This window comes from Ranitomeya imitator, chromosome 2 (assembly GCF_032444005.1).
Source record: "Ranitomeya imitator isolate aRanImi1 chromosome 2, aRanImi1.pri, whole genome shotgun sequence".
NCBI classification, from domain to species: domain Eukaryota; kingdom Metazoa; phylum Chordata; class Amphibia; order Anura; family Dendrobatidae; genus Ranitomeya; species Ranitomeya imitator.
The window spans coordinates 752534975-752547223 of record NC_091283.1 but is presented as its reverse complement, the minus strand read 5'-3'; the positions used below and the strand labels follow the sequence as shown (position 1 = coordinate 752547223).

Here is a 12249-nt window from a genome sequence, read left to right as displayed (position 1 = left end):
TTTGCTGGCTACAAAAAGAGTTTACAAGCGGTGATACGTGCAAATGGGAGTGCTACTAGGTACTAACCATGCAGGGTGCCCAAACTTTTGCCCATTTTCCTTTTTGTAATTTTTAAAATGTAAACGATGAAAATATACATAAACCTTTTTGCCTAAAATACAAAGTAAATGTTTCTTCTTTCACTTTAGGTCTTTTAGAGATCATTTTATCTTCAACTTGCTTAAATGTTCAAAATAACAATAATTTTGACAGAGGGTGCCCAAACTTTTACATGGCACGGTATATAGTTTTCTCAAGTGTGTGAGCAGATCCATGTAGGTCGCAGGTCTGCGAGTTGTCTGCTATATGTCCTTGTTCTGTTCATTTTCCCTCAGGGTGAGAATGTAGCCTTCGGCTGTGTTCACATGACTAGCACTCATCCGTTTATAACATATCCAGTAAAGAAAAGTCTGTATCAGTTTCAAATTGATGAAAAACAAGCATTGTAAAACAGATCTGTCGATATTGACTTCAAAGATGAACAAACAAATCAAGCTGCAAAACAGATTACTAAAGCTATGCAATATCATAATGCATCAATAAGTTTCCCTGTAGAGCTTCATCATTTCGCACTCACCTGGCACAGCTGACGGGGGCTGTGACCCTGGATAAGGCTGCCAGGCTCCATATCTATGGTAGATAGAAGACTGGCCAGAGGAAGGTTGGAATGGGATGGATGGAGGGGGTGGCACTGTAGCGGGCATTGGCTGAGGTATGAATGGTGAAGGCACTGAAGGCGGGGGTGGAAGTACAGTGCTAACTGGAGACTGGAATAAAACCTACAAATATTAAAAAGTAATAATAGTCAATTTATTGTGAAAAAATGAAAAACAAAAAAAACATACATATACATACAGAATCCCAAAAATTCAGACTTGCACAATCCTTAAAGGGGTTGTCTGGTCCAAGCAAGTGTATGGAGAGAGCAAGGCCACGCCCACTGGCCGGGAGTATGTATAACACATACATAAAGTCCAGTCCCTGGATCAGAAACTGGCGAATCCTTGTAGCACACAGAGCGTGCACTGGGAGGATTCATAAGTCTGCAGTCACACAGAGTGGCCGCACACTTATCAATTTGGACCAGACAACTCCTTTAACTCCCATGACCATTATCTATTCCGGGCCCCATTCCCATTAGACTGTCAGACCCATCAATATCAGCAGGTTCAGCCTACACTAGTCTAAAGTGTATGGGGGCTGTTAGCTATATTTCTAACATGCAATCAAACATCACAGTCAAATACCTGGACTGGCGAGGGGTGTGATGTGGTTTATCTCAAGCCCATTTGATGCTACTAATAAAAGGGCTCCATTCAGTATATCAAATGTGCTTGAGAGAATACATGATCTGTAAATGTGATTCTATTCAGGTGGGGTTCAATAATTCGGAGACTGAAGTAATCATTAAAAGTGGCATTTGTATATGGAATTTGGAGAACAGACTTGTTATATTATTTGAGTTGCGATATATAAAATTGTTCTTGTTTGGTTGGTTTATTGAAAACTGCAGAAAGTTTTCTATACGATGCTAATTAAACCTAATACACAATGTGGATTAAATAAATATACAACACAGTTTAAAAGTTTTAGACAGGCGAGGAAAGAGTGCGGCAAAGAAAGAGTTCTTAAAAAAAAATTATATATATATATATTGTTTAAGATTATTGTACTTATTTTTATTAAGTATACCCCTCCTCACATGTAAAGCGCCATGGAATAAATGGCGCTATAACAATAAATTATATATATATATATATATATATATATATATATATATATATAAATAATTTATTTTAATCAATTGACAAAATGCAAAATTAATTAGCAAAAGAAATCTAAAATCAATATGTGGTGTGACAACCATTTGCCTTCAATTCGGCATTAATTCTGATCCGACCACCTCTGTCTGGGGTTCCATAACCATCTAAAAGGATTTGCACAAGAGACATCCACAGAAGATCTGCGGTTAGTTCTCCAAGATGTTTGGAGCATCCTCCCTACAGAGTTTCTTCAGACTGCGAGTGACAGATTTACCTAGAAGAATCGTTGCAGTTTTGAAGGCAAAGGGAGGTCACAACAAATATTGATCTGATTTCTCCTCTGATCACTCACTTTGAATTTAGATAACTGATAAAAATTAACTATTGACGCTTCTATTTTGGAAAGCTTTCCTACTCTGCAGAATTTTTTCTAAACATGCATAAAACTTTAGTACAGTGCACTGCAAAAAATGATGAAAAGGAGGACTTTATTGTTTTTTTTAATTCTGTCTAAGGTCTTATATTCTATAATGACTAAGCTTTAGTTGATGAATCTGTATACATTTATACTTGCAGACAGAAACAATAAAAATAAAAACAAAGGAAGGACTTGAGTTTCATTTCTGAGCTGCCCCTTTCTCAGAACAGTTGCTTTTCAAGAGCGAATTGGCTGTACAAGAACTTCAGATCTAAATTTATAATATGTGAGAAAGTATCAGTAAGAAAAATAAGGTATAAGCAGCATGACGTGGCCTGTACTGCCACCTGCTGCAGGAATCGCTGTAGTACAATTTTTTTTTTTTTTACTTTTTTTTGTGCCCTACTTTACTCGCAGCTTAAATTTTTTTTTTTATCAAAATGAACATATATGGTGTAAGGGATCCAACACAAACCTGTTTGCTTCCTTCTTTATAGGAGAAGCCTTCCGATGCTCTGCTTGGTTTGACTGTAGGCAATGGACAGCTACTGGATGTCTTTGAAGGGTATCGCTGCCCATTTGCAGCCTGTCCCTGAGCATTCAATAGACGATCTCGTAGTTCACGCACCGAACTCTGAAATGATAAACGTATTGTAAGATATAAGAATGCTAAACAGCAGCAATTGTAAAGAACCGGATTTACTAGCCAATTCCTTTGAGCCACCTTGAGAATAAGGAATTATCACAAATAAGGGGTCTTCCTACCATCGTAAGTAATGGCATATCCCTAGGATTAAGGGACCTCCAGGAGTAAGTAGAACGAAGAGAGGATGGTGGTGGTGGGGTATAGTGCTATGCTCCGGACCACTTATTGTGCAGGGAACAGCACTCCAGTACGTAATCAACTATGCTTTGAAGTACAGTTAAAATACATGTGACACATTTTGTCATGAATCTGGCCAGTATACGTCTATATAGGCACATTGAGAGATTTATGGGGGCCCCATGAAACCTATGAATACCTTCTATCAACATAAAATCACAGCCTGCAGCACTGGATGACATATTACACCACTTACCTTAGTAAATGTGGAGACCCAGCAACTCTATGTTCCACGGTTTTGCCGTTCAAACACTTCAATGCTACCAAACTTGTGAAAGACGCAATATGCTGCAGTCATAGTAAGGTTAACTGGTCACTGTAGGTCAGTGACTTATTAAAGGGTATCGGTCACGAGATTTCACAAAACAAACTCAATACATCATTAAATGGATCTCACACCTGATGATACTGGTGTGCGTACATTAAAAATCCATACTATTATGAATGAAAAAAATTCTTTATAAAAATGTTGGCTCCATTGTCACCCACTTAGCCAGAGTGACAGCTCCTCAGTAGTCCTTCTCCCTGCTGTTGCTGAAATCTCTGGTGACAGATCTCCCACATGTGAACATAGGGAGAGACCTGTCAATCAACTAGAGCCGGGCGGGGAGAAGCCGGTCAGAGCAGCGCTGGATTAGTCTCTTCTCTCCTTATGGTCTCCAGTCGATTCTTCAAACTATTTTTTCTCTTAAACCCTGGAGAGAAGAAACCTACATGGCTGCAATAGAACAGCTAGGCTCCGATCCATGCCGCCCGTGGTTTAGGCACCACGAAAAGACGGACAGGTTCTCTCTAAGTAATGCCTGCTAGGTATTTTCTCATTGCCTTACCATGGTGCAGGAAACAAAATGCACATAGAGTGGTTACAGGGATGCTACATAACAAAACATCCTCTAGTATAGAGAAGCTGTGGCCAGCAATACAAGTGATATCCTGTTTGGGGCTCTCCAGGCAGGGGACCCCCCTATACTATGTCTACACGAGTTCTCCTGGTAGAACAACAATTGTAACAGGATGAAAAAATTGAATGATCCATTTACCAATTCATCCATATACCGTATATACTCCAGTATAAGCCAAGATTTTCAGCCCATTTTTGGGGGCTGAAAGTCCCCCTCTCGGCTTATACTCGAGTCATACCCGGGGGTCGGCAGGGGAGGGGGAGCGGGGGCTGTCTAATTATACTCACCTGCTCCCGGCGCGGTCCCTGCAGGTCCCTGGCTCCCCGGCTTCTTCCTGTACTGAGCGGTCACATGGTACCGCTCATTACAGTAATAAATATGCGGCTCCACCTCCCATAGAGGTGGAGCCGCATATTCATTACTGTAATGACCGGTAACGGTGACCGCTCAGTACAGGAAGAAGCAGCAGCGCCGGGAAAGCAGCGACTGCACCGCGCCAGGAGCAGGTGAGTATAATGGGGAGGGGAGCGCTGCGCGATATTCACCTGCTCCTTGTTCCGGCACCGCTCCTTCTTCAGCGTCTTCTGCAGTGACGCTCAGGTCAGAGGGCACGATGACGTGGTTAGTGCGCGCCCTCTGCCTGAAAGTCAGTGCAGAAGACGCTAAAGATGGAGCGGTGCCGGAACGAAGTCAGGTGAATATTGAAAGTGCTGGGGGCCTGAGCGACATAGAGGTGAGTGATTTTTTTTTTTTTTATCGCAACAACAGCAAATGGGGCAAGAGTCTGTATGGAGCATCTATGGGGCCATAACGTTTGTGCAGCATTATATGGGGCAAGTGTCTGTATGGGGCCATAATCAAAGTTTGTGCAGCACTATATGGGGCAAGTGTCTGTATGGGGCATCTTATGGGGCCATAATCAACGTTTGTGCAGCACTATATGGGGCAAATATCTTTATGGAGCATCTTATGGGGCCATAATCAACATTTGTGCAGCATTATACTGGGCAAATGTGTCTATGGCGCATCTTATGGGGCCATTATTAACCTTTATGCAGGATTATATGGGGCATATTTTAATATGGAGCATCTTATGGGGCCATTATTAACCTTTATGGAGCATTATATGGGGCTCCTGATTCAATATGGATATTCAAAAACACTTAACCTACTGATGTCTCAATTAATTTAACTTTTATTGGTATCTATTTTTACTTTTGACATTACCGGTAGCTGCTGCATTTCCCACCCTAGGCTTATACTCGAGTCATTAAGTTTTCCCCGTTTTTTGTTGCACAATTAGGGGGTCGGCTTATACTCGAGTATATACGGTAATTATTAACATACCTCCTCCGTGTCACTGGGTAAGTAGCTCATGGCAGCAGGAAGGTTCCCCTGAGATGCCAGGAGACTGGCATATTGTGCGACCTTCTCTGCTAACACAGGCCCTTGTGGTGGCAGTACGGACCCTCTGAGGAGCTCAATAGACTTCCTTAGTACCATGGCCTTCTCCACTAGGTCCTACAAAAAGAAGAAGCAGACAGAGAATTAAGAAATCAAAAATGTGACGTCTTCATTTTCATAGCTGTACCATCTTAACAGCAGACTAACCAGAGTGACTTTAGACTTTATTCCTCTTTTTATATTCATTATTGCTTTATTAAAGGTCAATAGGTTTTTGTGAAAGCTGAAATTGGTAAATTGCCCTTTATTAAATATACTTGATTCAATCAGCTACACCCATTATACCAAGGGACATTATTTTCTGCAGACGCTTCATTTCGCTGCTGTGCAAACAGGCATGTTATAAATATTAAAAATGTCTTAGGTGAACTTTGGGACCAAGGTGTGTCCAATGTGCTCTCTCATTAACCTTTATAAGTTCAATAGACAAAAATGTCCACACATCAAATTTCATGCCTGAAATTTCCCTGAAGAGGGTGTGCCCCCGAAAGAAGTCAGCAGGTGCAGCTTCTCCATATGGACTCGATTGAGACATTTTGCATAAAGTGGACATGAGAACTTCGGGCGAACATCTATTGTAAATTATCTTTGCAGTCAAAGCTGTCATTTTTTCTAATGACGTAGTACAATACGGCTGTCATTATGTGCAGAAGGATATAAAAAAATAAAATGAAAATAAAAAAGTGAAACTTAAAGGGAACCTGTCACCCACCTCAGGCGTTTGTAACTAAAAGAGCCTCCTTGTTGCAGCACTAATGCTGCATTCTGACAAGGTGGCTCTTTAGTTATGATGCCTGCACACGCTGAAATAAACGTTTATAAAATGTGCCCCCACATACCCTGAAATCGCCAGGGGGGCGGGTCTTTCCTTCCTAATCAGACGCAGCACAGCCATCACTCCGGCAGGCGCCGGGGACAATAATAAAGCAAGAGAGGCGCCCGGCGCGCACAGGTCCGGAGTGACGGCTGTGCTGCGTCTGATTAGGAAGGAAAGACCCGCCTCCCTGGCGATTTCACGGTATTAGGGGGCACATTTTATAAACGTTTATTTCAGCGTGTGCAGGCATCATAATTAAAAGAGCCACCATGTCAGAATGCAGCATTTGTGCTGCACAAGGTGGCTCTTTTAGTTACAAACGCCTGAGGGGGGTGACAGGTTCCCTTTAAGGGGGTATTCCAGTCTCCAAGATCCTATCTCAATATGTAGTAGGCGTAATAATAATATTAGCAAATCCCTCCGATTAGAAGTGTAGTATAGTTCTTCAGATTCGCTATCTTGCTTACCTCATATAGGGCATTCCAGTAGCTTAGATGTCCATGGTTACGACCATTAAGAGCTGTCTGTCACTATATGAGTGGTCGTAACCATGGATACCTAAACTACCGCAATGACCTACATGAGGTAAGCAACATATCGAATCAGGAGAACTAGACATTTTTAATTGGAGGCATTTTCTAATATTATTAACTAGCTATTGAACCTGTTCTATGCCCGGGTGGCGAGCATTTATATTGGTATAGGGTCTCCATCCTGGTATGTGTTGCTTCCATCCTGCGCCCTAATCTTGTCATGTACAGCCCCATGCTGTGCCCCCATGCTGTCATGTGCTGCTCCCATCTTGAGCCCCCATTCTGTCATGTACTGCTCCTATCCTGCTCCCTCATCCTGTCATGCGCTGCTCCCATCCTGCGCCTCCATTCTGACATGTGCTGCTCCCATCCTGCTCCCCCATCATGTCATGTGCTGCTCCCATCCTGCTCCCCCATCATGTCATGTGCTGCTCCCATCCTGCGCCCCCATTCTGTCATTTGCTGCTCCCATCCTGCTCCCCCATCCTGTCATGTGCTGCACCCATCCTGCGCCTCCATTCTGTCATTTGCTGCTCCCATCCTGCTCCCCCATCCTGTCATGTGCTGCACCCATCCTGCGCCTCCATTCTGTCATTTGCTGCTCCCATCCCGCTCCCCCATCCTGCGCCCCCATTCTGACATGTGCTGCACCCATCCTGCGCCTCCATTCTGTCATTTACTGCTCCCATCCTGAGCCCCCATCCTGTCATGTGCTGCTCCCATCCTGCGCCCCCGTTCTGTCATGTGCTGCTTCCATCCTGCACCCCCGTTCTGTCATGTGCTGCTGCCATCCTGCACCCCCGTTCTGTCGTGTGCTGCCCTATTCTGTCATGTGCTGCTCCCATCCTGCGCCACCGTTCTGTAATTTGCTGCTCCCATCCATATGCCCCATACGCTGCTCCATAAAGGTTGATGGCCCCCATAAGATGCTCCATAGTATATGCCCCGTATGCTGCTCCATAAATGTTGATGGCCCACATAAGATGCTCCATAGTATATGCCCCGTATGCTGCTCCATAAATGTTGATGGCCCCCATAAGATGCTTCATAGTATATGCCCCGTATGCTGCTCCATAAAGGTTTATGGACCCCCATAAGATGCTCCATAGTATATGCCCCGTATGCTGCTCCATAAAGGTTTATTGCCCCCATAAGGTGCTCCATAGTATATGTCCCGTATGCTGCTCCATTATGGTTGATGGCCCCCATAAGATGCTTCATAGTATATGCCCCGTATGCTGCTCCATTATGGTTGATGGCCCCCATAAGATGCTCCACAGTATTATATGCCCCGTATGCTGCTGCGATATATAAAAAAAATAAAATAACATACTCACCTATCGTCGCTGGGCGCCGAGTGCTGGGGGGCCTGAGCAGGCGGGGACACCGGCTCGCTGTGGGGGTCAGGTGCCGGAGTCGCCGCTAGCTCAGGCCCCTGACACTTGCTATATTCACCTGGCCCTGATCCACCGCTGCGCGCCGCTCCATCTTCCGGGTCCTCTGGCTGTGACTGTTCACGTCACAGGCAGAGGACCCAGAAGATGGAGCGGCGCGCAGCGGTGGAACGGGGACAGGTGACTATAGCATACTCACCCTCCTGGCACGTCCCTGCTTCTCCGTTGGAGATCGCGGTGTGCGTTCAGTGCTTACGCATACCGCGATCTCCTGGGCTGCGTCACTCTGTGGGGTCCAGCTTGCGCAGTCTATAAAGGCTTCGGACAGAGTGATGCTCCCAGCGTTATATTATAGATATTACCCCTACTAACTATTGGGAAAGGATCTTGTAGATGGGAATACCCCTTTAATGTGTGGACATCTCACCACAGGCATGCCATCACACTGGCTACACATAGGTGTATGTGCCCATGCCTTTACACCACATCTCCAGATAAATCCATTACTGTATCCTCATATAAACAAATGTAAATAGCTGACCACTAAAAGCCAGTTCTCTTACCTGCAGTGCAAGGGGTGTTGAGGTTTCATGGCTTCGGACCCAGCACTCCGTCAGCCGGTCCACATTACCCGAGGATATGTAGCACAAGCAAGCTTGCGAGGACATCTTCCCTTCTCCTTCTGACTCCAAGCGGTTTCCAAGAACGTCTTCAAGCAAAGAATTGATATCGTTCATGGACTCAGCACAAGTTCCAAAACTAAAGTCACATCTTTGGCCAATTAATTATATATTGACTTGCGCCAAGCATACCACAATTTCAACTGGAATAATGGTTATAAAATTCTCCTAGTTCTAGACACTGCTGTTATATGTTTGGGATATTTTATCTGATCTTTCTACACTAAGACCATCTACTAATGTGTCCAGTGCCGGTGGTCACACATGCCCCACCACTTGGATCAGAGGCAGGGAGCGGTTCTGGAACACTAGCCAATAAGAAGAGGTAGAGGCTTCTTCTCACCAACATTGGATGATGACGTCAGAAAAAACAATCAAAAGAACAGCAGGGGGCGCCGTAATAATAGAATATCAAAGGGGTTATCGGGCACCATCCAGAGCAGCTCACTTCCCCATTAGAAGTCACATCTGTAGGTATTATCCATGTGCCCGATCCTAAATAACCAAGACATGTAGGTATTATCCATGTGCCCGATCCTAAATAACCAAGACATGTAGGTATTATCCATGTGCCCGATCCTAAATAACCAAGACATGTAGGTATTATCCATGTGCCCGATCCTAAATGACCAGGACATGTAGGTATTATCCATGTGCCCGATCCTAAATGACCAAGACATGTAGGTATTATCCATGTGCCCGATCCTAAATGACCAGGACATGTAGGTATTATGCATGCGCCTGATCCTAAATGACCACGACATGTAGGTTTTATGCATGCGCCTGATCCTAAATGACCAGGATATGTAGATATTATGCATGTGCCCGATCCTAAATGACCAGGACATGTAGGTATTATCCATGTGCCCAATCCTAAATGACCAGGACATGTAGGTATTATCCATGTGCCCGATCCTAAATGACCAGGACATGTAGGTATTATCCATGTGCCCGATCCTAAATGACCTGGACATGTAGGTATTATCCATGTGCCCAATCCTAAATGACCAGGACATGTAGGTATTATCCATGTGCCCGATCCTAAATGACCAGGACATGTAGGTGTTATCCATGTGCCCGATCCTAAATGACCTGGACATGTAGGTATTATCCATGTGCCCGATCCTAAATGACCTGGACATGTAGGTATTATGCATGCGCCTGATCCTAAATGACCAGGATATGTGCCGACACCTGCGGATCATGCACACGTGGCCGGCAATAGTCACTGATGATTTCTTTGCTTTAACCACCTAAATAACCATATCATCATAGAGTAGCCCCAATAAGACTTCAAGGATGGAGGTATAGTAAAGGTGACTTCTTCCTTACACTACCACACTAGAACTTACATCCGGAGAAACCAGTACAGGAGTGACAACCATAATGGCCGCACTTCTTGTCATCTCTACTAATGTAGCTGCCACAACAAAATAGAAAAAAAAAATCCACTATATCAGTATGTGAAACGGATATGATCTCATCCTCACACTAAAGACTTATTAATATTTGGGCAGTTTTAGATCGTGGACAGTTCCTTGAAACGCAGGCACAGCAATGAAGAACTGCAACAATCCCAACACATACCACAAAGCTCGGCATATTCTTCTGGCTTGGAATAGGTCAGCAGTAAAGCTAATGCTTCTTTCCAGCTCTGCAGGTTACAGCTGAGAACGACATCCTTCCACTTGTGCTGTACTACAGACGAGAGGAGCTGCAGACAGACAAGACGGCATTGTGTAAGTCAGCCTCTCCTTAAAGGGAACCTGTCACCCGCAAAATCAAAGGTGAGCCAAGCCCACCGGCATCAGGGGCTTATCTACAGCATTCTGTAATGTTGTAGATAAGCCCCCGATGTATCCTGAAAGATGAGAAAAAGAGGCTAGATTATACTCACCAGGGCGTCGTGGTCCGGGGCCTCCCATCTTCTTACGATGACGCCCTTTTCTTGTCTTCACGCTGTGGCTCCGGCACAGGCGTACTTTGTCTGCCCTGTTGAGGGCAGATCCAAGTGCTGCAGTGCGCAGGCGCTGGGCCTCTCTGACCTTTCTCTGCGCACTGCAGTATTTTGCTCTGCCCTCAACAGGGCAAAGTACGCCTGTGCCGAAGCCGCAGTGTGAAGACAAGAAGAGGACGTCATCGTAAGAAGATGGGAGGTGCTGGACCACACCACGACACCCATCGGACCAGACCGCAGCGGGAACGGACCTGGGTGAGTATAATCGAACCTCTTTTTCTCATCTTTCAGGATACACCGGGGGCTTATCTACAGCATTCCAGAATGCTGTAAATAAGCCCCTGATGCTGGTGGGCTTAGCTCACCTTCGATTTTGGGGGTGACAGGTTCCCTTTAATAATTCTGTATAACATGGTCAGTTATTAGGGGAACGTTCCTGCGGCTGAAGAGCAACTCTCCAATTAGGATACATTGCTTCTCACCTACTTAATTATTAGGAGGCACAAATAATACTAGGGATCTACTTCTGCATGGAGGTTTATGGCAATCGTTTTTTTCCATCCAGTTAGGACTTTGACAGCAGCTGATATCTGTCAGATATAGAGGCCTTCAGGCTCTGTGACATGTGATAACAGAAGCGAACATTAAATCACTACAGGAATGTTATCGTCTATAACAAGGCGAGGTCGGCTACTTACTGTAGTGATCTTATTTTTCTGACGAGTGAAGTACCATTGCTGGGTCTCTCTCAGCAAATCCTCCCCGCCAGCATTGGCCAATATGATGGCATCAGCGTAGCGACCATCCTTCAAGCACAAGTCCACAGCGGCCTCAAAGTTTCCCAATAACAGCGCGTGACTTATCAGGCCATCCGTGTCTGAAAGAGTAACAGAAAATAATGTCAGTGGCCATGGCAAATGGTTCTCTGGGAAACATTTAACAGTGTTCCCCAACTCCAGTCCTCAAGAGCCACTAACAGGTCACGTTTTCAGGATTTCCTTGGTATTGCACAGGTGATGGAATTATTCCCTGTGCAGGTACTCCAATTATCACCTGGGCAATACAAAGGAAATCCTGAAAACATGATTGGTTAGTGGCTCTTGAGGACTGGAGTTGGGGAACACTGATATAACATAAAATAATGAAAGAAAGAAAAATGTGATTATAAATAACTTTCCAAATATAGTGGAAGGTAATCTGTCATCAGGTTTTTGCCATTCAATCTGAGAGCAGCATAACATAGAGACAGAGACTCGGATTCCAGGGATTTTCACTGCCTGACTAGGTCTCATGTGCACAGCAGTCAGGCTGATCTGTGTAACCCCGCCCCCACCACCGATTGGCAGATTACTACTAATGTGCAGTGTACAGAGGAAGCTGCCGAACAGAAATATGCGC

At 44.6% G+C, this 12249-nt stretch overlaps 1 protein-coding gene across 3 annotated transcripts in view; it reads right to left on the bottom strand.

The window, feature by feature from the left end:
- Positions 1-12249, bottom strand: part of SEC31B (SEC31 homolog B, COPII coat complex component) — a 144249-nt gene that overhangs the window by 40602 nt on the left and 91398 nt on the right. For all 3 annotated transcript variants that reach the window (XM_069753298.1, XM_069753300.1, XM_069753299.1), the window contains exons 15-20: positions 11550-11728; positions 10482-10608; positions 8778-8923; positions 5354-5527; positions 2697-2855; positions 618-819 (exon numbers count right to left, since the gene is read on the bottom strand). In XM_069753298.1, the coding sequence (XP_069609399.1) occupies positions 618-819; positions 2697-2855; positions 5354-5527; positions 8778-8923; positions 10482-10608; positions 11550-11728 (987 nt within the window). The remainder of the gene's footprint in view (positions 1-617; positions 820-2696; positions 2856-5353; positions 5528-8777; positions 8924-10481; positions 10609-11549; positions 11729-12249) is intronic.